General features: G+C 46.4%; 1 protein-coding gene across 1 annotated transcript in view; it reads right to left on the reverse strand.

Annotated features, from left to right (window-relative positions):
• Positions 1-26,101, reverse strand: part of LOC138286991 (uncharacterized) — a 37,516-nt gene extending 11,415 nt beyond the window's left edge. Inside the window, exon 1 of the mRNA XM_069227354.1 lies at positions 26,018-26,101. Within this exon, the coding sequence (XP_069083455.1) occupies positions 26,018-26,101 (84 nt within the window). The remainder of the gene's footprint in view (positions 1-26,017) is intronic.
• Between the last annotated feature and the right edge of the window lie 519 nt (positions 26,102-26,620).

Raw genomic sequence — 26,620 nt, forward strand, 5'->3', positions numbered from 1 at the left:
GGGTGGTGGGGAGGGAGTGGTGGGCTTGGTGAAGGGCACAGTGCCACCTAGGTAGTTCATGACATGAGCCCCCCCACTCCATGGCTTTGTCCCTCCTCATGTTGTAACATTTATTTACAATTTGGCAGGACTGGTAATATATTTGTGACAGTGTGCTCCAAAATGCACTACCAGCTAAATACTACACCCTTAACAATCTCCTGCTGAATGGGTGTGGCTCATTTGCTACACGTTCTTTTTCTGACTTTTCACAGTCCGTATGACTGCAGTATTGTAACAAGGATAGAAGTACTCCCATGCCACAATTTGTTCCAGCACCACTGCCACATAGGGCCACAAATCAAAAAACAACACCCTTCCAACCATTGGTGGCATAGCTTGCGGCCCATGAAGTTAAGCGGTTCAGTGCCCCCCATAGGGGTATAAGTGCTATACAATGCTGCAATACAATATAATAGTTATAATTTGTAAATCACCAAGATTTGTTTTGATCCTATTAAAATCTTTTTCCCATCACACTTTAGAATTAAAAAACAAAACATACTTCATTTGTTCTTTAATAATTGATGATGTATTTTGAAATATTTGTACAGTTCATTTAAATCAACTTAAATGTTGATGTGTATCAGGAAAAAAATGACATTTTAGAGACTTTCCCTCCCATTCTCTTTGCCACAGGGAGATTGTCACATAGTTCACTTTACACATTTTTCTCATTTTGCATTTAGAGAAGAAAAGTAAACAACATCCCCATTTAAAGAGAACAAGCAGCAATTTGTCTGAAGACGTAGCCTGACATTTGACCTCTGTCTTTGAATGCAGAGCAAACGTGACAAGATAAAAACAAGTTTTAAAGACATTTTATTGCTCGTTCACCTTCTGAACTACTCTGCTTAGCTTTATTAAATACAATGTCAGCTGCTTCGGGTCATCTGGTGGGTGGTGTTGTGGGGTGGGGGCAAAGATTAATGTGGATTGTCCCGGCCTTCAAATGAACCAACCTCCCCTCCCCTACATCCCTGGGGTGAGGTGCCCCAGCTGAAATGGAAGGGAGAGAGTCTCATGTGCTGTGAAGTTGAGGGAGGGACAGGGCTAACCAGGAGTCACGCCTACCGCCAGATTGCCTGCTCATTGAGTGGAATGCAGATGTGCGCAATTGATTAACTAGGAAATGTAAAGGCTGCTTGGAAGCCAATATTGTCTTTCATTGATGGAGTTACTTGAAGCTTCATGATGAGATGTTAGCAGATGAGCTGGGGAGTGCAAGTTTTTAATGAACACATTAAAATGTTTGCACCAGGTACAATCTGTGCATTACTATAAACTATATTATGGAAGCATTTATTTTTAATCTTAAACCTATTTGTTTCCACATTTTGGAACAGCTTATCGTTTACTGCCTGTAATAATGCATTTCTCAATGATTTTAAATGCAGTTGCCTGAAGGTGAAAGAACAAAATACTTACAAAATATTTTGCTCTTTTTAGTCACATCTGTGACCCCTAGGCCTACTGACCACGCGCCACTAGACTCAGGATCACAAATACTTATTATAATGCACTTTGACTGCGGGGCAGGAGAGGAGTGTGAGGTGCTGAGAAGAGACAGCAGAGGACTGCGAGACGCTGAGGAGAGACAGACTGTGAGGCGCCGAGGAGAGACCGAGCAGGACTGTGAGGCGCTGAGTAGAGACAGCAGAGGCCTGTGAGGCGCTGTGAAGAGACAGCAGAGGTCTGTGAGGCGCTGAGTAGAGACAGTAGAGGCCTGTGAGGCGCTGAGTAGAGACAGCAGAGGCATGTGAGGCGCTGTGAAGAGACAGCAGAGGACTGCGAGACGCGGAGGAGAGACAGACTGCGAGGCGCCGAGGAGAGACAGCAGAGGTCTGTGCGGCGCTGAGGAGAGACAGACTGTGAGGCGCTGAGTAGAGACAGCAGAGGCATGTGAGGCGCTGTGAAGAGACAGCAGAGGCCTGTGATGTGCTGAGAAGAGACAGCAGAGTCCTGTGAGGCGCTGAGGAGAGACAGCAGAGGACTGCGAGGCGCTGAGGACAGGCAGGCTGTGAGGCGCCGAGGAGACACCGAGCAGGTCTGCGAGGCGCTAATTGGCTTCCAAGTGAGCAGTGACAGGCGGTGCGCGGCAGCTGTCAGCAATATCGAGCAGGATCCGCAGCGTCAGGAGAGGAGGCGCCGGGAAGTCAATAAGCGGATTGTACAAGCACTTAGCCATGACAAATAACACATGTTACCGAAATACAGAGGAATGTGTCAGAAAATGAGGCTGTGCGAAGGAGGGCGGCCTGCGCGCGCTAAAGACGCCATAAAGGCGGGAAAACGCGCAATAATCACAGGTGCCTCCGGGTGATGGATTGGCAGCAGAACCAGTAACAGCTCAGCACTCAGTGCCAGACTATACACACGCACTGAGCGCATGAATTTACTAACACGCTTTAGCTGATGAGATATTAGCGTTACAATGCAAAAACTCAAAAGGCCTAAAATGATAAAAATCTGGGCAGCACTTTAGTTCCCGACAGCACGGTGCGTGACCTCACAGGCAGGGCCGGCTTTAGGGTGGTGCGACTGGTGCGGCCGCACGGGGCACTGATCTGAGCGGTGGAGGACGCTGTTTTGAGCAATACGATTCAAAAGCACCTGCTGCAGAGTTCCTTGTGAGTCCAGCTTCCAAGCAGCAATACAAATGTCAAGATAACCCTTGTGATCAATGTTCCTGCAGGAGGGAGATCGAGTTTTGTCTAGTGGCAGTTTTGACTTGTCATCAAGTAGCACAGAGGGTTAATATGCCTGCTGCAAAGAACAGATCTGTGTTTTATGTGGTTAGCTGAGTGGATTGGTGAAGTCAGCCTTTACCAGTGCTTTGCAAACAATGAAATGTACGCGAGAGAGAGGATATGGAGAGATGCAGAACACCTTTTCCAGGTGCTAGTGTGGGAATCCGAGGAGGAGGTCATGGAGGGGGGCACCAAAAAAAGATTGCCACACCTGTCACCACCAGCACTAAAGTCTTCTCACGGGCAATTTCCAAAAAAACACCATCTGACTGTAGAATAGGCGCCTCCTATGTAGATGTGTGTGTGCTGCAGATCACATATTAAAATCCATCCTTGTTTTCAGATGGATGAGCACAGTACTCCTGAGTGAGGCAATGGTTGCACCAGTCACGTGCAACAGCAGCAGTTGTGTGCAAGTCTTTATACAAATAATATTATTGGTGATGTGATGTGTGGCATCATTGACTTGTCTAATCACATCACACATGGGATTTTCGACAGCCCTACAACTCAGAGCCATTGTTTCAGGACATCCGTGGCCACCGCTGTGAAATTGCAAGGGCGATGTCTGGAACTAAGTTAGGACTTCCTTCACCTGCGTTTATTCATTTTTAGCCGCAAAAGTTGCTCCTTTTTCATGTCACCCTGGTGCCATCACCAGGAGTTTTTTGACTAGTAATTAATCCATGTCTGGCTGTGGAACCCACCAAAGGCTGTGGAACCCACCAAAGAGCCCCTCACTCTAATAGCAGTGGCAAAAAACCCTTTACCTGCTCATGTGGAGACTGCCTGTACCTGTGAGAGACAGGTACAGGCACTTAAATTATAATTTTGGTTAGGGGCACATCATATAGACAGGTATTCAGCATCTCCCTGGTCAGAGGGCAGTGGGGTATTGTGTGTGTACATCGAAAAGGGAATAATCAGAGACACTCCAGTAAGCAACATGGACAAGTCAGAGATGCTCTGAAATGAGTAAAATCATGTTTAATGGGCAAGAATTAGACTTTGGGAGAAGAAGTAGATATATACCTTGTTTTTTAAAGGTAGTGATAATGCCTATTGCTGTACAAGACGCTCATGAGTAAGAAAGAAGACTAAGAACAGTCAAAGTTGGCAAACTGTGAAAGAACTGCACAGTTTATAAGAGGCGCAGATTCAACCTACTTCTGCTAGCTCAAAAGAAGCCAAAAGTTTGAGTAAGGGTTCATGCAACAAACCACTCTCATGCTCCCAAAGGCAGACAAGCACCAGTTGCCCGCCCCCTAGTCATAGCCAGATATGTGAAGGTGAGAGGTGAAGTGCTCAGTAGGCTGCTGCCCTGACATCCCAAGACTAAATTTGCCTGCTGATTATTACCCCTATCTCTTTACCTATCCACGCTAGCCAAATACTTTTCCTAGATCTGGGAGCTCCTTACTCTTTTGAGTTTACCTTAGGGGGTTCCCTCCTGCACGTCAAGAATTTCCTCCTAGACAACTTCCAATTCATTAGCGGGGAATGACATTTCACGGTTGTTGGAGAGTGGCCCTTTCTGTAGGGTCAGCCCCAAAACTTTTGCCTTCCCACTTCTCTTTTATTGATCTCAACTTTGCTGGCCTTAGGACTCTGAACACTTTACCACTGCTAACCAGTGCTAAAGTGCATGTACTATCTCCTCAAAAAATGGTAACATTGGTTTATACCCAAATGGTGTATTTAATTTACTTAAAAGCCCATAGTACAATGCACTACACATGGCCAGGGCCTACAAATTAAATGCTACTAGTTGGTCTGCAGCACTGACTGAGCCACCCACTAAAGTAGCCCCTTAATCCTGTCTCAGGCAGGAACTGCAGAGCCTGGGTATGCATTTTTAAACTGCCATTTAGACCTGGCAAAATAAACCTTTTCCCAGGACTAAACTTTCAGTTTTTACATATGTCACCCCTAGCCTAGTGTAGGCCTTGGACAGTCCAGATGGCAGGATGCAATGTATTTAAAAAATGGGACGTCATTTTTAGTTGTACATGACCTGGTAGTGAAACATTCTAAAATTTGTTTTTCACTACTGCATGGCCTATCGCTCCCATAGGATAACATTAGGATTACCTCATTACACTTTATAAGTGCAATTTACAATTGGGAAGAGATAAATCCTTCAAGCTTGGGGTCTCTGGAATCACAATTTAAAATCCTAACTTATAATGAACTTAGATTTTAAGTAGCAATTCTGAAAATGCCACTTTTAGAAAGTTATTAGAATACACAGGGCTACCCCATATTCCTCCAAGGAACTCAGTGAAGACAATTGTCAAGAATACTAATGTTAAATCACATTGGTAAGACAAAGCCAATATCCACAAGTGAGGAAAAGTCAAGCATATTAATATAACAAATGAGGAAAAGTGACGATACGCACATACTAATTAGATCAAAATATATTGTAATCAAAACATCATACAGATATTAAAACTCAATGTATGAGCATTGGTGCATCAATAACTCAATCAACACTGTGTAACCCCCACAGTGATCCCTTACACTTAGCATTGGGTTTAAGTCCAAGGATCCTAGCGAAGTGCCAACACCTCCTTTACAGCAATAGTCTTTTGATCCACAGTCCAAAATACTGTTTCTTAATTCTCAGGGTCGTGTCATTGAAGTGTGAATGTCGACGTTTCGGTCTTCAATAGCCTAACTGTCCGCAAGAACATCATCAGGATTCAGTGTTTGAAAGAATAAGGTTAACACTCAGTCACACCAGGGCCACTAAGTGGGCTAATAGGCAGGATAAATCCACACCTGGGAACTATACAGTATAGTCACATTCATGGACATCTATTAAACTATTCCAAGCTGCTGCTTAATTATACTTAAGCAAGTGAAGTAAAGCAGAATTGAAACTACTAAAAGGAAGCCAGCAACCGTCTGCTTCTGAGGCCCCACACTCGTAACTTTGAGCGACCAGCAGTCAGGCAAGCGTGACTTAGGGTGATCATAATATATTCTGATCTAATCAGTAAGTGCGTGTCGTCACTTTCCTCATTTGTCTTATTAATATGCTTGACTTTTCCTCATTTGTGGATATTTGAATCATATTACCAATGTGTTTTGGCATGCAGAATGATGTATAAATGACTCCTCCAGGAACTTTTAGAAAGTTGGCATTTTCTTATTTAGCAATTTGATGCCTGCAGCCTGACTCTGATCCCATCTGGGTAGTTGGCAGTTGAGCTTTGTGTATTCCTCCTAGGAAGCCACACACAAACGGAGCTTAGGTGTGACTTGACAGGCCATTCTGGCAGGATGGGAGGAAAGAGCTGAATCCAGTCTCACTGTAGGAAAGTGCCCTTTTTGTCATTGTCACCCCCACTTTTTGCTCACTGGTATTGAGGTTTTTTCACTGTGGTGCACAAGGTCCCTGCTAAACAGGACCCCAGTGCCAGTGCTCTTTCCCTAAAAACATGTACAAATGAGTACAATTGGCATAGACTCCTCTGCCTGTGCAAGCCCCTAGTAAGTGGTACCCCTGGTACCTAAGGCATGGGTAAGGAAGAGGGTCCCCAAGGGCTGCAGCACATATTGTGCCACCCTCAAGGGGTCCCCTAAAAACAAGTAGCACGCAGTTGCCATCGCAGTCTGCATGTCCTGGTGCAAGCAAGGTGAAAACATGACATGGCAAAACCAGCATGTGCCCTGTCACAAACACTGCATCACAATATATGTAAATCACCCTTAAAGCAGGCCTTGGAGCCCCAAGGCAGGGTGCATTGTATTTGATGTGTGGTCCTAGCTGCCCGAGCAGATAGGACCTGTGATGCACAGCCCCATTGCTAAGCATTGCAAGTGAACAGGGAAGCCATCTTAAGGTATGTCCTGGTCACTTGTCAACATAAATTACACAGTCACTTAATGGCTTTACTGAGACATATGGTGCTTGGTATTAAACACCTCATCTTAATAAATCAAGGCTGATGGCAGCCTCAGATTCATTATGACATGCACCCAGAGGGCACCTTTGTGGTGCTCCCTGAACCCCAATAGTCTCCAAGTGTGTTGGCTGACTGGTTTTGACCAGCCTGCCACCACAGATTTCTGACCTCCTGGAGGTGAGAGCCCAGGCTCTCAGAAGGCAGAAACAAAGCCTGCTCGGGACAGAGGTGTTGACACCTCCTCCAGCAGGACAGCTAGTGAATCTGCATACTATGGCCAAGGCATTCAAAGGCCCTGACACCTTTTGGCATGCAATCCATGGCTCCTCCAACCCTAGGTGTAACCATCCCCTGCCCTGAGGTCCATTTGGCACCAAGACAAGAGGAAAAGTTAGTTAGTCCGTAGGTGTGTACCACCTTTAGGCCACCCACACCCCTAAGGTGGGTTACCTGAAGTGGACACTCGAGAAAGGGTTCTAGAATCTTGTGTTTGGTAGATCTAGGTCTTCTGGGATAGGGATATGCCCACTTCCCACAGGAAGTGGTCACACAAGGAGTATAGTCACCCCAAGCCTGAGTAGCCCATTGGCTACTACTCTACACCCCTAAATCGCCCCTAAATTGAGTAGGTGACTCCCCGACACCATGAGAACAGATTCATTGGACTAAAGAAGAAGAAGGACCCAAAGAACCATGAAAAGCATGAACAGAGGAGCTGCACCTGACTTGGCCCCAGCCCTACCATCCTGCCTGAGGTCCTTGACAATTGCACTGACGATGACTTATCCTGAAGTTGTTCTGCATCCAAAAGCCTGGGAGAACTGCCAGCATTCCAAGAAGTAACCAGAAACTCCCATGAAGTAGCGGAACTGCTTCCTTCCACTCCTGCAGGCACCAAAGAAGACTCACAAGGACTCCGGACTGCCCAAAAACAGACACCAGACAACACCACTGCACATGTGCTCCGTAGTCCGAGTTGAAGTGGGCCAGTGGTGCCAGCGTGGTTCCCAGACCATCCAGAGTCGAGACCCACATTCGGTTTGCCATCAGTAGACTTACCGACACCGCCTGTAGCGTCTCTGGGCAGGCGCCTCTACTGTAACTGCCTCAGGTGATGAAAACACAGTGCATCAGGATAGCTGTGCAACTGGCCTCCCTGTCCCATGAAGGAGACGACCAAAGGTGTCCCTACGTCCCCGAGCATCACCAGATCTAGGCTCCCCTGTTGGTTCAGCCAGACTGCCCCCCCCCAGTCCCTACTTGCAGCCTCTTTTCCCTAAGACTGTTTCCCATTGAAATCAATGGGGCACCTGATGTCATACAGCACCTCTGCACCCGGATGCCCTAGAGGCTCCGGAGGTGACCTGTTGGTGCTGCCTTGAACAGTGCCCTGTACTTACCTTAACTCCAGGACATTGATCTTGTAAGCAGCTGCTGAGTACCCATATGCAGTGTATATATTTTTCTCCATAGAAATTGCATTACCGCATTAGAGACACAACAAGAATTTTGCCTGTGTTCTTTAAAAGTACATCAGTATTTATTTTTGTAAAAGTATTCTGGTGTTGAAACATAACATGAACAGAGTAACTATTTTTCTAACAATTGGTCGAGAGTTCCTTCTTGAATGTCTGTCTTATTTATTGCCTCCCTGAGTACAACAAATGCTTAGCACTACCCTCTGATAGGCCTACCTGCTCGTCCACACTACCACAAAAGATAGCTATTGCGATTGTCACTTTTAACCCTGTAAACCAATAAGGATTGCCTGGACTATCTGCATAGTGTCCCATTACATTTGGTACACTACATAAATAGCCAGATTCCTACACTCACTTGTCCTGTCCCCACACAAAGGGCTGCATAGCCCTGTATAGTGAGTCTGGAGCTAGGGCAGGAAGGCAGGAACTCTGTGCCCTTCAAAGGCAAGTCTTTGAAGTGTCTCCCACTTTAAAGGCACCACTGGGTATAAGTACTAGATCTCAGACACTACCACTTCAGTACTACTTGTGGACCTGAGGTTACTCTGCCAGGAAACAGGACAGCTGTGCTGCTATAAGAACTGCCACTCTGCTGGTCCACTACTTTGCGGTCTTCTTGCCTGGGTGAAAAGAACTGGGCCTACCTCACTTGATCCCAGAATGACTGCAAGGACAATTGGCTGGCCTCCTGATCTGAAGTCTCAGAGGCATAAAAGGCTTCCAAAACCCAGGTCCTGCATCTGGACCATGCAAAGTTTTGCCACCCCAGTCCTGCACCCTTGGAAGTCGGCATAAGGTGCACTGCCTCTGTGGAACCATCAGAACCAACGCATCTTCAGCTGCGTGGTGAAAATGCCAAGCAAACTGGTGCATCACCTTTACACTGTGGATTGGACCGGTCACAAGCTTCGCATCGTGGCCACACCCCGCAACTTGGGACCGATGTATCACCTTTAGAGCTGCACAATGCTTTTCCTAGCGCAAGCTCCTCACATTTCTTGTGGACAGCAGCCTCGACGACGATGCCGAACCTCCACATTGCAGCCACAGTGCTCATCAAAATCGATGCATCTCCTCTGATGCACCATGCTTTCTTAACGCTGGCCTTTCGCAATGCAAGCCCCGTCAACAGGATCTTCAACAATGACACAACAGCACCTCGTTGCATCTCAGAACAAACACCTGCTGCACGACACATCTTCAATGTAGAACTCAGATTAAGGTAGTTTGGCTCACGGGACCTAACTGGATCCCGTAGTCAGCCCATGCTCCATTTTGGTCAGCCTGAACTTTTGACTTTGTACCACTTTGGCATGACCAGATATCCACAGTTGGCGCTTTTTGCTTTTTGATTCAGTATTTCTTAAAATCTTTTAAATTCAATAACTCCAGTTCTACTAATGCGATATTTGTCATTTTGGTCTTGTTTTATTTATTAAATTAACCTCTATTGGTCTAACATGGTGTGGTATCCTTTTGTGTGGTATTTTCACTGTTTTCATGTTTGAAGTGATGCACAAATACTATACACATTGCCTCTAAGTTAAGCCTGACTGCTCCCTGCCAAGGATGAGCAGAGGTTAATTTGAAGCTTGCTTGTGCCTTAACCTGACTAGGATTGTGGTACCTGCTTGACCAGAGCTTAACCTCCACTCAATCAGAAATCCAAATTCTAACAACGGTTAAAACACACAAATATGTTGAAAGGAGGCATACCTTGCTGCCACAGTCATGGCTACGATAGCAGCAATGCACAGGCTTTGCAGTTCTCATTTTGTCTGATCTTACCCCATCTCTTCTGAGACCTATTAGATTTATATCCCTTTTGCACGAAGTAGGAAGCTGGCTCTGTATATACTATACCAAAATGAGATATATTGTGGACAGAGTCCAGGGGTTCCCCAGTGGCTTAACAGAGGCTAAAGTAGATAATACTAATGCACTCTTTTGTGGTAGTGAGGTCGAGAAGTTAGGCTTATCAGAGTGTAGTTCAAAGCAGTTGTTGTATACACAGTCAAGAAATGAGGCACACGCTCAATAACTCCAGGCCAATGATTTTATATAGCATAAATATATTTTGTTACTTTATTACTAGAACCCAGAGATCTTAGTTGCAGGTAAGTACAGCTGTAACTAAGTATCAAGCGTATGTATCAAATGTACTTTGTTTAGGTTTTGCAGATAAAGCAGTTTACAAGTAAGTAACACTTTTCAATTGTAAAAGGTGACACTGCAATTTCTCATAGGAACTAATGCAGGCCTAGTGAAAGAAAAGTTTTAGCACAGTTAACAGGTAAGTACTCAAATTACGACCCCAGCCTTCAGGGGCTAGGATGTCCACAAGTCAAAGTTTAAGTTGACCCCAAAAGTGCACCACCAGCAACACAGGGCTGGCTGGGTGCAGAGGCCAAAGCTGGCATCGGGTTTTCAATGGAATCCTAAGAGGACTGGGAGCACTCAGAAGAAAACAGATTGCAGGTAAGTACCTGGAGTTTCGGGGCACAGGCTTGGCAGGTTTAGGACAGCACTGGGGGGACCACAGGTCAGCACCAAACACACACCCTCAGCGGCATTAGGGTGGCCGGATACAGGGTGAAAACACAGTGTCGGGCCAAATGCTTTTCAATGAGGGAACCCCGGTGTTCAAAAAGATGCTGCAGGCTGAGTAGAGTTCTGGAAAACCAAAGGCTGGACAGGACGGAGAGGAGCCCGCTGGACATTGCTGGACCATCGGTCGGATTCCCCAAGGCCAGGGGGCTGCGGATGCAGAAGTACCTTTTGGCATTGGGAATATTTGTCCGATCTGGTCGGGGGGGGGTCCTGTGAATTCAGAATGCAGGCATTGCTGTGTTGGCCAGGAGGTGTCAACACAGGATGGAATCACGGTTGGAATCACTTGGGGACTTTCTCTGGATGGTGGGCTACCTGGACTTGGGCCGTGGGTGTCGGGTGCAGAGTAGACAGGGCTCCCGGATCCAGGGCAGTTCTAGAGTCCTTTTGGAAGGTTTCTTCTGGACAGGGCCACTGTTCTCGGGGGTTCTTGGTCCTCTGCTGGGCAGGCAGTCCTCTGGGGGTTTGCAGAGGTCAGTGGTCCTGCATGATGTGTCGCCTTTTTGTAGCAGAAATCTTGAAGCTGCTGGCAGGTCAGTAGGGCTGGGGACAATTCAGTTGTCATCTTGATTCTTCACTGCTGGGTTCAGCTTTGCAGTCCTTCTTCTTTCTTCAGGTCACAAGGAATCTGGTAAGGTTCAGGGGTGGCCATAAATGCTAGATTTAGGGCCATTAGAGGGGTCCTGAGGGTGGCTACACCCTTCCTGGGCCCACTGCCTTTGGAGAGGGGGGCACATTTCTATCTCTACTGTTCCCTCTCCTCCACAACAAGATGGAGGATTCTGCAAGGAGGGGATCACTTCAGCTCTGGACACCTTATGGGTGGTACTAGCTTCAGCGGTCACACCTCCTTGTTTTACCTAATTTTCCTGCTGGACCTGACACCCAAAGAGGAGCATGGTGTGGGGGAGCGGGCATCTCCATTAGCTGGAGTGCCCTGAGGCACTGTAACAGAAGGCCTGAGTCTTTGAGGCTCACTGTAAAGTGTAGCAGTTCCTGCAGGGGGGGAGGTGTGAAGCACCTCCACCCAGAGCAGGCTTTGTTCCTGACCCCAGACAGCGCAAACGCTCTTACCCCAGACTGGTCAGCCCTGCACTAAAGAGTTGGGTAAAATACATGGGGCATCTCTAAGCTGCCCTCTGTGTGCATTTTACAATTAATCCAACACTGGCATCGGTGTGGGTTTATTGTGCTGAGAAGTTTGATGGCAAACTTCCAAGTCTTCAGTGAAGCCATCATGGAGCTGTGGAGTTTGTAATGACAAACTCCCAGCCCATGTACATAATATGGCCACACTGCATTTACAATCTCTAAAAATGGACTTAAACACTGTAGGGGCATATTGCTCATGCAGCTGTGCCCTCACCTGTGGTATATTGCACCCTGCCCTAGGGCTTAAGGCCTGCTAGAGGGGTGATATACCTATGCCACAGGCAGTGGTTTGTGGGCATCGCACCCTGAGAGGGATGCCATGTCGACTTTACCCTTTTTTTCCCACCAACACACACAACCTGCAATTGCAGTGTGCATGTGTTTGGTGAGGGGTCCCTTAGGGTGGCACAATACATGCTGCAGCCCTTAGGGACCCTCTGTGGCCACAGAGCCTTTGGTACCACTGGTACCTTTTACTAGGGACTTAGCTGTGTGCCAGGGGTGTGCCAATTGTGGAAACAATGATACAGTTTTAGGGAAAGAACACTGGTACAGTTTTTGGGGCCTGATTAGCAGGATCCCAGTACACACTCAGTCAAGTTAGTATCAATACCAGGCAAAAAGTAGGGGGGTAACCATGTCAAAAGGGGCACTTTCCTACACATGACATTTTCAGGTCAGCCTCACAAGGAGAGAGATGCTTGTTATTTGCAATGCTCTACCAGATCATCTCCCCTGATCCCATGTGGGGACGAGCCCTGCCCCTAAATTTGTGGGCCCAATCACAATCAATATGTACTGTTTTGGCATTGGGCCTTTGTATAGAACATACTATGTTTTATGCTTGTAGCACCCTGGGCCAACTTAACCTTCCCTCTTGGGGTGTTCAGCCAAGATGTCCAAATAAAGAGCCTGAATTTAGATCTCAGTGGATGTGTTACTCCATCACAAAGTGATGTATATCCCATCCGCCGAAATATAAATCCCATAGTTTATAACCAGGCCGTGAGTATCCAGATTAGAAGTGGACGGGTTAAAAATGACTTCCTTTTGTGAAGATAAGTTAAGGGCCAAGGCTGGGTCTAGACCCCCTACCCTGTTTCCTTGTCATCACATCTTCCCTTGAACCAAACCTTTTGTCTCCACTTCCCTTGGGGGTAACATAACTGCATTCCTTCTACAGAATCACTCCTTTGACCATCCTTCTTCGGTTTTATTGAGGTTATCTACACAATGGGTTGGTCTAGCCACACTCATGTTGGACCTCGCTGCACATTTATTATTGCCCACCGTATAACACTCATTCCTGGGATTTACTACGTGACTCCATGCCACACACGATATATGTTCAGAGGAGTCCATGTAAGTGGATTCCTTGCAGCATATAGCATAAATCATTTCTCTATGCTGCTGTTGCATGGATGTCAGGGCATGTACCATAGCTGTTTACGTTGACGTACATTTGCCCCTCCCAGGGGCTGTAACTTAAGTCTCTGGGAGCTTTCTCAGGCCTATGTTGTATGTGGTTTAAACTGTAAATGCAGAGCTTCGCAACTCAAAGTTGGTAGGTATTGACATGTGACTGCATCTACCATCACACTTTTCTCCTACACCTTTATGTGTAGGTACAGCTACACAACTGTTTATGACTCGATTGCAGAAACCTCATACATACATACTCCGAGACACGTCCTCTTTCGACTTGGTACCCCACACTTTTTACTTGGAATATGATGTGGTTTCCAACTGTAAATGCCCTGGGCCCCTGCTAACCAGGTTCCCAGGGCCAGATCTCTTTCCCAAAAACTGTGTTTTGGCACTTCAGACATCCCGTAAGTCCCTTGTAAATGGCACTCCTGGTACCTAGGACATGGGCACTGAAGAGGGCCCCCTGGAGCAGCAGCACCAATTGTGCCTCTTTGAGAGGCCCCACACCTGCCTCATGCAGAATGTCATTGCAAGTGCTTGACAAGGTGTATTTAAAAGTTGCAAACTTGACATGGCACTCATCAAGAGGGCCCTGTCCACTAACACTGCATGCACTATAGGTAAGTCACCCCTCTGACAGGCCTTACAGCCTTAAGGAAGGGTGCACTATAATGCATGTGAGGGCATATGTTTGCATGATGAAATATGCCCCTATTGTGTCTTTACAAAACCTTAAGACATAGTAAGTGTACAGGGATGCCAATACATGTGCTGGAAATACATGTGCTAAACACTTGTCATTATGTGTTCAGCAGCTACATGATGGCCTCTCTGAATACTGGGTTGTTTGGTATCAAACAACTCAGAATAATAAACCCACACTGATGCAAGTGGTGGATTTAGTATACCGTGTACCCAGAGAGCACCTTAGAGGTGCCCTCTGCAAAACCTAACAGCCCTGGCAGGTTTGCTGACTGTGTTTTACAGCCTGCCACAACCAGACAAAGTCTGGACTCTTTGGGTGAGAGCCTCTGCTCTCAGGATCCAGAACACAAAGCCTTTCCTGGATGAAGCTGTTACATCTCCTCCAGGCAGGCACCCAGGGCAAGCGGTCAGCTTCAAAGGCGTTACCACCTCTAAGATCTGACCTCTGACTCTGCTGCTAGCAGCAGATGGCCATCCAATGGTTTTCCCCCACTTTGAGAGGTAAACTGGTGGGAAGACCTAGCCAGAGTAGGAGGAGTGGTCACCCCAGGTGTGGCAGGCAAGGTGACAACTCCATTTCATTTTCCTTCATCTGAGATGGTAGGAAAATTGACAATCAGGGTTAGGGATGTGACCCTTTCCCACAAGAAGTGGTCACATAGTGGGTGTAGCCACCCTAAGGTAGTTGGCCCATTGGTCACTACTAGGAACTCCCCCTAATGCAGTATTTAGTTGGCATCTCTGGACCTACAGATGAGATTTGATGGACACAAGAAGGGCAGTGACAAAGAAAACCCATGGCTCGAGAACAGAAGTCCTACTGCCAGAAGAAAAAGGCATCCAACCCTGCCTGCTGTACCCAGGACTCGACAATCGCAGCTGAGGGGTTGGCTCAGCACCAGACAGACTCTAAGAAATGCCAGAGGACCTCCAACCTTCTAAGAATTGCCAAGAACCTCCCTCTGAGTGAAGGCATCACTCCCTGCACCCTGCAGGCAAGAAACCAGTGAAGTCCAGTTCACTGATTGGCCACTGACCAATGAACCAGTGATAGCAGCCTGATAGACCCGCAGGACAAACCCTGCTAGCGTGCCAAGTTTGGTGGCACTGTGGCCTCCAGTGGCTCAGACGTGCCATAGCCTGGGGTACTCGACTCCCAACGTCGGACACCCAGAAGAAGAGTCCACTCTGGACCAGAAGTAAGCTACAGTTAAGGTACTTCAGGACAGCCAAGAACCAGCCCCCAGAGTGGCCCTGCTGACCTGCAACCCACCCTCAAAGTGACCTGCACCTTACTCCAAGGACCCTAGGATGCACAACCCTTGGCTGACTAATCCACGCTGCACCCGGCCTCCCTTTCCTCTGCATCGACAAACCAGCTGTGCTATAGTGGTTCCCAACCCCTTGCAACATCTGCACTCTAAGAGGACCCATCACATTTACCTTTAAGTCCATCTGTGCAGTGTATTCCCAAGTGTTCCCCTTCACTGTTCTTCACCAGCTCCAAGACATTCAGCTGTTGCTCCTTCCAAAACCTGGAATCACCCGAACTTCTCCGACTGGCCCACAGGACATCTTGATGACCTCGACCTATAGACAGAAGGTGACACTTGTAAGAATATTGCCTATTATGAGCATTTTTAAAGTTTTATTCCATTGATTCCCTTGGTGCGTGATTAAGCACAGAAACAGAACATTTTCTAAACTTTGAAAAATCACAACTTAAAAAGTACTTACCTGATTTTGATGGTCTTGGTCTTAATTTTTTATAAAAAATCTGAAGTATTTTTTAAATTGGTCTTCAGTTATTCTTTTGAGTGTGCGTCCACATTATTTGATACTGTGAGTAAAATGCTTAGCACATAGCCATGATAAGCCTTACTCCTCACCCAAACTACCACAAAAACAGAGCATTAGGTGGTCTACCTCTGGAAACCAAGGCAGGGTTGCTTGGATTCTCTACAAAGTGCACATCATTTTTGTACATTATATAGAGAGCCAGACTCCTACACCTACACAACATCAAAACAAATTCACATAGGCCACGCTAAGCTAACACAATTGCATCCATCCATATTGTGGTGCTTAATGTCTAAGAGACCTCACACTTTCTGTGTTAAATTCACAGCACAACAGGAAAACACAAGACAAGCTAAACTTTGGTACTAATTCATAAGCCATATCAGCCACATGACAAATACATGCACTTCCATTCATATCACTCTCAGGGATTAGGATTACATCTGTCCACACATGTGCTTCAGTGCCTTGTGGAGGGTGTGGGTGTATGAACATCTATATAAATGCAACTACAGTACAAGACAATACAATTAAACCTGACAGCACTGGCAGACAATACCAGTTGTGATAAAGCACTATACCAATGTCTCTTAACGTACCCCAAATAGTTACCTAAGATCGGACATAGACATTGACGATACGCAAGGATGGCCAGACTTGCCTGATACATCAATTTACGTATCTCCTATAATCTTGTAGACTCTGATCTGCATCTTTGTGTTTGCTTCTCATCCTGGGAAGTGACCATTTTGAAGTATATAGGCCCATATTTAAGAAAAAGTGACGCATCAGCTATGATGCACCACTTTTATTGCGCCCCCACCTACCAGCATCTAAGGACACCATGGTTGTGCCGCATTTATGATACAGCGCACCATGGTGGTCGTTAGCACAATAGCGTCAACATTTTTTAAAGCTATTGTGGCACTTTGCTACACTAGCGTGAAAAATGTTGACACTAGTGCAGCAAAGTACAAGGAGGCCCATAGGTTACTATGGAAGCGTCATTTAATGCCTGCTCTGAGCAGGCGTTAAAAATGACGTCAAAAATGGCACAGTGAAATCTTTTAAATTTCACTGCACCATTTTTGTGGGCCTCCTAGCACCAGAACACCCCCCTTGCATACATTATGCCAGGCATTATGAGGCACAAGGTGTTACAAAGTGGCACAGTGCATGCAGCAAATATGGCGCTGCAGAAAAGCCACGTTAGCGCCACCTGAGTATAAAAGATGACACTATAGCGTAGCTAAGGTGGCGCTAGGGCCTCTTAAACATGCCCCACAGTGTTAAAGAAAATGCCACATGACCTGAAGAATTGCATGCAGAGTTCCTTAGAGACTAGGTTAGGCGGGAGCTAGTTTACAGCTCTTACCCTGAGGTAAGTCAGATGGAAACAGGGCTGAAACCCGGTGCCTTAGTATGTAAATCCTATATAATGGTGCGTTCATCAAAACAAAAACATGTATGTACATGCAAGTCAGGCATTTAAAGAAGTGTGGGACTACACAAATGGTGGGACTGCAATATGCAGATAGCAAGGCAACACACATTGGGGGTCATTCTGACCCTGGCGGTCATGGACCGCCAGGGCCAACGACCGCAGGAGCACCGCCAACAGGCTGGCGGTGCTCCCATGGCATTCTGACCGCGGCGGTACAGCCGCGGTCAGATACGGGAAACCGGCGGTGTACCGCCGGTTTCCCGCTGCCCAAGGGAATCCTCCATGGTGGCGCTGCAGGCAGCGCCGCCATGGGGATTCCGACCCCCTTACCGCCAGCCTTGTTCTGGCGGTTTTGACTGCCAGAACCTGGTTGGCGGTAACGGGTGTTGTGGGGCCCCTGGGGGCCCCTGCAGTGCCCATGCCAATGGCATGGGCACTGCAGGGGCCCCCTAACAGGGCCCCACCAAGATTTTCAGTGTCTGCCACGCAGACACTGAAAATCGCGACGGGTGCAACTGCACCCGTCGCACCCCTTCCACTCCGCCGGCTCCATTCGGAGCTGGCATCCTCATGGAAGGGGGTTTCCCGCTGGGCTGGCGGGCGGCCTTCTGGCGGTCACCCGCCAGCCCAGCGGGAAACTCAGAATTACCGCGGCGGTCTTTTGACCGCGCAGCGGTATTCTGCCTGTGGGACTTTGGCGGGCGGCCTCCGGCGCCCGCCAAAGTCAGAATGACCCCCATTATATCTCACGATAAAAGTTGGGCCTCTGTTATTGTTTGAAACATGGCCCAGAATGGGAGTGTTGGGTGTAGACTGTTTACATACAGTAAATCTGCTGATAATTTCATCCTGCAAGGAAATAAACTTACCTTATAGTGTGGCAGTCAATTCATTATGCAAGTGTTTCTCTAGGAGTCACTTTGATGTGAATCAGGAATAGGAAAACAGCATATCACAAAGTGACAGGTTGCACACATCCCACAAACTGTGTTTCCTGAATATTAACAGCAGAAATGTTTATCTGGCTAGTAAAAAATGCAGCGGTTTTCATTGATATTGTGTACTGTTCTGGAATTATTTTAATGTTTCCTGATATCAGTATATCATTTAAGACTCACTGATTACTGTCCACGATCATTAGATGGCATATCAAAACTAAAGTGGTGTCTGGTAACAATGAAAACTGTATAGTATATTTTTTTACTAACTATGTATGCCACGAAAATGAACTGATGTGTGGACAATCTTTTTTCTACATGATATTATTATATAATATATTTTCATCTTCATTAAATTGCACAAATGGGGCCATTACTCTTGCAGGTCCGTCACATACCGACATATCAGTGCAGGTGAGTATCTCATATATTCTTTTATTTACTCCACAACAACACTCAGTATACGGAGACATGCCCACATTTGTGTGGTCTCAAACATGCTTATTTGGCAATGCCGTAGTGGGCAGACAGAAGTCATACCTTTAGTCAGCAATGGGGCAGTAGCACCTTTTTGGGCTGATGATAAATATTTCATGAGCACATTGTCCTGCCACAGAAGGAATAGTGGGCGAACTGGCAAAAACGTTTGTCTCCTAGAAAACACTTTGTGAAAAGTGTTCTAATATGCTTTGTATTGAAATCTGAAGAAGCACCATTTTAGTTGTGATTGTATTCAATCCATTTTCCAAAGATTACGGTCAGTAGACTATAAAATATAAAATCCGTGAAAACATGTTTCGTATAATTATTTTGGGTCTGTCCAATAGCTATAAAATGCACAGATTGTTACTCTCATATTTGTTCTGTGTACTCTCTGCTCTCATTGCTTGAAGTGTTAGCACCACCCCAAATTCTTATAGTGTTAGCACCACCCCAAATTCTTACAGTGTTAGCCCCCTCCCCCAGTTAAAGACTAGTTGCTCTGCTGAGCTAGGCAAAGCATTGACAGAGAATGAGCAGGAAAGGGTCCACAGCCGGGGCGGTCCACATCAGAATGTGCAAAAGAGCCAGTGTGGTTCACGTCAGAATGTGCAACACAGCCGGCGTGGTCCACGTCAGAATGTGCAACACAGCCAGCGTGGTCCACATCAGAATGTGCAACACAGCCAGCGTGGTCCACATCAGAATATGCAACACAGCCAGTGTGGTCCACATCAGAATGTGCAACACAGCCTGCGTGGTCAACATAAAAATGTGCAACACGTTGAGTGCGCGGTCCACATCAGAAGGTGTAGCAGAGCCAGTGTGGCCCGTATGAGAATGTGCAACATAGCTAGCGAGATGAATATCAGAATCTGCAACACAACAAGCGTGGTTTACATCAGAATGTGCAACACAGCCAGATGGGCCACATCAAAATGTGGAATACAGTCACCGCTGACCACATCCGAAGGTGGAGCCCAACCAGTGTGGTCCACATCAGATAGTGAAACACAGCCAGTGAAACAGAAACAAGAGAGACTGTATTTAAAATATCTACACTGAAGCTAAAGTGTGGGAATGGGAAAATAGAAATCAAATTGGTAAGCGTTTAAGGGAAAAGAACTTTGTCATACTTGCTGTGGTAATGCCCTAGCCTTCAGACTTACTGGAGGGTACAGCTGGACACTACAGACAAGATGTTCTCAACCACAATATCTAGATTCCTAGCACACTATGACCCAGATTTATGGTGTCCTAGTGCCGTTCCAACACCAACCACATTAGCGTCGTTTTTTTATGCTCATATGGCTTTGGAAGGGCAAAAACACCACGCCATATTTATGAAGTGTTGCAATGCTTGCATTGCCCCACTTTGTAACAACTTGCGCCACATTATGCCTGTGCTAGACATAATCTATGCAAGGGGGGCGTTCCGGTGTTAAGGGGGGCATAACAATGGTGCAAAGAAATGTATGAGATTCCTTTGTGCCATTTTTATCAGCATTTTTAATGCCTGCTTAGTGCAGGTGTTAAAAAGAGGCTCCCATTGTGTTCAATGGCCTCTGGGTGCTTTGCAGGATTAGCATCAACATTTTGGACGCTAGTCCTGCAAAGCGCCGGACTAGCGTAAAAAATTATGATGCTAGTCCCTCTGAATACCACCATGGTCTGCTGTATTTTGAATACGGTGCACACATAGTGACATTAGGGTGGCACTAAGGGGCTCAAGAAAAGTGCCGCTGCACTAGGTGCAGCGTCTCTTTTCATAAATCTGGGCCTATATACTGGAGCAAAACATTAGAAAAGACTGCACACCTGTTAGACCTGGCAGCCTTAGGGTGGTCACCCTCAACTTTTTGCCTGCCTCCCTCCACTTTTTGACACAGTTTTTACTGGTTTTAGCACTCTGCACACTTTACCACTGCTAACCAGTGCTAAAGTGCATATGCTATCTCCCTTAAAACATGGTGACATTGGCTTATAACTCCTTAGTAAAAGTGCACTACATGTGCCCAGGGCCTGTAGATTAAATGCTGCTAGTGGGCCTGCAGCACTGATTGAGCCACCCACATAAGTACCCCCCTAACCATGTCTCAGGCCTACCATTGCAAGGCCTGTGTGTGCAGTTTCACTGCCAATTTGACTTGGCATTTAGAATACTTGTCAAGCCTTAAACTCCCCTTTTTCTACATATATGTCACCCCTAAGGTGGCCCTAGGTAACCTATAGGCAGGGTGCTATACAGGGAAAAGGCAGGACATGTGCCTGTGTAGTGTATATGTCCTGGAAGTGTAAAACCCCTATATTCGTTTTACTCTGCTGTGAGACCTGCTCCTTTCATAGGCTAACATTAGGGCTACCATCATATACTGTGTGAGTGGTAGATTCTGATCTGAAAGGAGTAACAAGGTCATATTTATTATAACCAGAATGGTATTACAAAATCCTGCTGACTGGTGAAGTTGGAGTTCATCTTACTATTTTTGAAATGCCACTTTTAGAAAGTGAGCATTTCTCTGCACTTAAATCCTTCTGTGTCTTACAATCCAGGTCTGGCTGGGTTAGTTGACAGCTCCTTGTGCATTCACTCAGACAACCCCAAACACTGGATGCTCAGTCATACCTGCACAAATCTGGATACTGAATGGGTCTTCCTGGGCTGGGAGAGTGGAGGGACTGCCCTCACACAATGGGCTGCCAAACCCCTTACTGTAACCCTGGCAGACAGGATGGAACTGAAAGGGGACCTTGTGCACTTCAAAGCCACTCTTTGATGTCTCCCCCACTACAAAGGCAGATTTGGGTATTTAAACAGGGCAACCGACCCTACCAACTCAGACACTTCTGGACAAGATGACCCTGGGGAAGAAACTCTGAACCTGAATCTGCAACCATGCCAAGAGAAGCTGCCTGGCTGCCCAAAGGACTCACCTGACCTCTTTGCTGAAAAGAACTGCTGCCTTACTGTTGCCCTGCTGCCTTACTGCCCTCTGGCTCTGCTGAGAAGTGCTCTCCAAGGGCTTTGATTGAGATTGCCTCCTGTTTTCCTGAAGTCTCAGGGCCAAAAAGACTTCACCTCTGCAAATAACTCTTTGTGCTGCGAAAAATTAATGCACAGCCTGTCGGAATCGATGCACAGCCTACATCGCGGTGAGAAAATCACCACACACTGAATTGGAATGACGCAGCCCGGCTTTCCGACAAGAGATTGGTGCAGCGCCATCATTGCGACTGGAACTTCGACGCATGGCCCACTGGACCGACGCATAACTGAGCCGGAACGACGCAGCCCAACTTCCTGTGAGAAGAATCAATGGAGCGTCTGCCGTATGACAGAAATTTCCCCACATCACCCACTGGATCGACGCAGCTCCTGTGACTTAGTTCCGCACGTCGAGGATTTCTCTGCATCGTCCCCGGGGCGTCCAAATACCCTGCAACCTGAAGAAGATCCAAGTCCACGTGCTGGAAATCGAGACAAGGCCCTTGCTGCATGGAAAATATCGACACATCATCTGTGTGCGACCGGAGAAACCAGCACACACCTCCCAGTTTTCTACACATCTCCTCCTTTGTGGTCCCTTCCGGATAATTTAGACGCAAAACAGGTACTTTGTGTTTGCAAGAGACACTTATTGCTTTTTAGGAACTAAAGACTCTATTTTTAATTACAATAGTGATCTCTCAACTTGTACTGATCAAATCTTGATCGTTTTGACCTCATTCTACTCAGATAAATATTCTAGATTTTTCTAAACCTGTGTGGTGTATTTTTGTGGTGTTTATACTGTGTTATTGCATGATGTATTGCACAAATATGTTACACATCGCATTCTAAGTTAAGCCTGACTTCTCAGTGCCAAGCTATCAGATGGTGGGCACAGGATAATTTGGATTGTGTGTGACTTACCCTGACTAGAGAGAGGGTCCCTGCCTCGACAAGGGATAACCTGACTGCCAAACAAAGACCCCATTTCTAACAACACCATTTTTCAATTTCTTAGTCAAATAATTTATTTAACTCAGTTGCCCAATTAGTGCTCCTCATCATTGAGTAGTTAACATCACAAAACACAACTGCAAAAGCCTATAGAGTAGTGCCTAAAAACTGACCATATTGACAGACAAACAACTGCTGATAGAACTACATGATAAAATATAGTAACAGGTGCTGTAGGAAAGTTTGGGGGAATGGGTGTTTAAGGGGTAAGGTTTATTAAGTTGTGTTAATTGCCAGGTAGTGCTTGTAGGAAGGTATCTTGCTAAAGAAAAAATAAAAAGATTGTGATCATAAAACTTACCAAGATAACCATAACCACATACATTTGGGGACAGAAGAAAATTTATGTGCAGACAAGATCTCTACATAATACAATAACCGCACCTCGCCGGACATCATGCAAACATAGAAACACTTCCTACACATGCCTAAAGCAAAAAACATCATACTCAATGTAGTGTGTCAGTGTCCCAAATGGGAGTAGTAAGAGCTAGACTAGTGATGCCCATAATACGGCCCGTACCAACATTCAGCCTTCCTGACCTTTGTATGCGCCCCCTGGTTAACAGCAGCATTGGGCTGCTGTTCACTCGACTCACCACTAACTTTAAAAATATGTTAAATAAACAAGTAAGCATTTATTTAAGGTGAATTTAAGTTGAAGGAAGGAAGTAACAAGAGTGCCCTGCACAACTTAACTTCAGAAACACCTTCATTTAAATACATATTTATAGCAAATGTGTAAAAGAATGATCAGGTCTATTCAGAATTCAAAAAGTTACATTCATTAACACACAGAACCGTTTCACCTTATGTTAGAAATGGTGTCTCGGGCTGGCAGTGGTTTGTACTCTGTCCAAGTAGGGACCCTCCATCTAGTCAAGGTAAGGGAGTCACACTGGTAAGATAACCCCTGCTCACCCCCTTGGCAGCTTGGCTCAAGCAGTTAGGCTTATCTCAGACAAACACGCACATTAACACAGTGAAAACACCACAAAGTACTCCACACCAGTTTAGAAAAATAGCCTAATATTTATCTGAGTAAAATAAGATGTAACAACAACAATCCAACATACACAAGTAAGGATATGAATTAAAGATTAAATCTTAGTAAACGTCGTCTTGACTCAGTTATTCCCAACATTCCAAAGCCACTTGCGAGGGAGTGTGGGCCGGTCACAGAGTAGCATAGAGGTACAGTACCTTGGAAAACGATGAGGAAACACAGATGTTGCATGGAGCCGGTGCGGTGTCGTTTCTCTACTGCTACCAGGAAGGTGAGGTGTCAGTGCCTTACTGCTAGGCAGAGGAGGTGAGGTCACAGTTCCTTATGGTTGCAGGGGAGATGATGCGTGTCAGTGGCGAAGAATTGGTTCCTAACGACAAGGTGGGTTTGATGAATCCAGCAGGTCAAGATGCGAGGAATCGACTTTGCTGTGTTGTGATCCCAACACAGGGCCACAGGTGCTACGGTGGAGTCAGAGTTGGGTGTCATGGACGTGGGTGATGCAGTACCCAAGACTTATGCTTTGACAAAGGACTTTGGAGGTACTGCGGCATCATTGGGCCACGTTGCAGGTAGCAGTCGTTGCACTCAGCGGGGACCATGGCTCCAGTCAGGCAGCAGCACGGAGTCAGACAGCAGCACTGGTTCCGAAAACCTGCCACAGTCAATGTGCTTGGTTTCTTCCTGGTTGCCTCAGAACTCGCTCCCAAAGGCCCAGGACTTGGACTTGACACCACTTGGCATGTCAGAACTTTCAGCAAGAAAACCCAGGTGCTGGCAAATGAAGTCTTTGATGTCCCTGAGACTTCTTAACAGGAGGCAAGCTCAGTCCAATTCCTTGGAGAACCTTTGGAAGCAGGATGTAGAAAGCAAAGTCCAGTCCTTTCACCCCAAGGATAGAAGCAGCAAGTAGCAGGCCAGCACAGCAAAACAACAGGCAGAGTGGCAGTCCCTCCTACAGCATCTGGCTCTTCTTTCTGGCAGAATGTTCTCAGTCCAGAAGGATTCTAACTATGTGGTGTCAGAGATCCAGTACTTATACCCATTTCTGTCTTTGAAGTAGGCAAATTTCAAAGAGAAGTCTTTGTAGTGCACAAGACCCCATCTTTCCTGCCCTGGCCTCAGACATACTACAGGTGGTTGGAGACTACTTTGTGTAAGGACAGCCACAGCCCTATTCAGGTGCAAGGGTCAGCTCCTTCCATCACTCTAGCCTAGGAAGACCCATCAGGATATGCAGGGCATATCTCAGCCCCCTTTGTGTGACTGTCTAGAGTGAAATAAAAAACAGCCCAACTCTCATCTTGAACCAGATCTGTATTCCACAGACAGGCAGAGGCAAAGAATGGTTAAGCAAGAAAATGCCCACTTTCTAAAAGGGGCATTTTCAGACTTACAATTTAAAAAACAACTTATCCAAAAGATGTATTTTTAAATTTTGAATTCAGAGGCCCCAAACTCCATATCTCTATCAGCTCCAAATGGGAAATTACACTTAAAAGCTATTTCAAGGCAATCCCTATGTTACCGTATGGGAGAGATAGCCCTTGCAATAGTGAAAATCAAATTTAGCAGTATTTCACTGTCAGGACGTATAAAATACACCAGTACATGTTATACCTTTTAAATACACTGCACCCTGCCCATGGGGCTGCCTTGGGCCTCCCTTAGGGGTAGCTTACATGTAGTAAAAGGGAAGGTTTGGTCAAATTGGCAGTGCAAAACTGCACACACAGACACTACAGTGGCAGGTCAGAGACATGTTTACAGGGCTATTCATGTGGGTGCCACAATCAGTGCTGCAGGCCCACTAGGAGTATTTAATTTACAGGCCTTAGGCACCTCTAGTGCACCTTACTAGGGACTTACTAATAAATTAAGTAAGCCAATCACGGATGAACCAATCACCAAAATAATTTAGACAGAGAGTGTTAACAGTTTAGCACTGGTCAGCATGGTAAAGTATAAAGTACCCAGAGTACTAAAGCCAGCAAAAAACGAAATTACCAACAGGATAAAAAAATAGGAGGTCAGAAGACAGAGCTGTCATGCCGCGGGCTTCGGTGGCTCGGGCAGGGGACCCGGTTCGAGCCGTGGTCCGTTTTACCGGCCGCAGGGCTCACAGTGGCACCTTTTTCCAGCTGCGGCTCACGTCGTTGTCCGCGGCAAAGTCCGGGGCCCAGGATCGGGCGTCTGGCCTCGTCGTCTTCGGCACCCGGTGCGGGCCTCGGCATTAGGTGTCTGCGCCCCCACAGACCCTCACTTACCTGGTGCCCTGTTCTAGGGCTCTTTTCTTCTTCCTTCTTCTTCCTTTCTTCTTTCTTTTTCTTCTTTTTTTCTAGTGGGGCCATATTCTCTTTCTCTCAGCATGCCTTTCTTCTTGCCTTTTTCCCTGCATGCATCTGGTTCCCTTTCTCATATGATGTCCTCTTCTACCTTGTTCTATAATCTTTTACCAATCTATAATGGCGTTCTTGCCACTTCCTGCTCAGGGCTATTTAAGGGGTTAGATTCTTGTGCTCCTTGTGCTGCAACACTTCCTGATCACGCTCCGGCTGTTTTTTTCGATTCTAGTTTTTGTTCCTGGTTGTTCCAGCTTTCTTCCAGTTATTTTTTCTTGACTTTGGAAGTCTGATATTTTTTTTAACGTGTCTTTTCTTCTGTTCCAGGGAGTTCCTGTCATAGAGGTTTTTTCCCTTTGGGGTTTTTCCTCTGGGACTCCGTCTGGATTGCATGGACTGTTTTTGACATACCATTGTCAGCAGCACCGGCTACCGGAAAGGGCCGCCCTTACCTTGGCCAGAGCAGGACCTGCAACAATTGAGGTCACCCTCCAGTTCCAGTTCATAAGCGAAGGGTAGATCGTGACA

Source organism: Pleurodeles waltl, chromosome 4_1 (assembly GCF_031143425.1).
Source record: "Pleurodeles waltl isolate 20211129_DDA chromosome 4_1, aPleWal1.hap1.20221129, whole genome shotgun sequence".
Lineage (NCBI taxonomy): Eukaryota > Metazoa > Chordata > Amphibia > Caudata > Salamandridae > Pleurodeles > Pleurodeles waltl.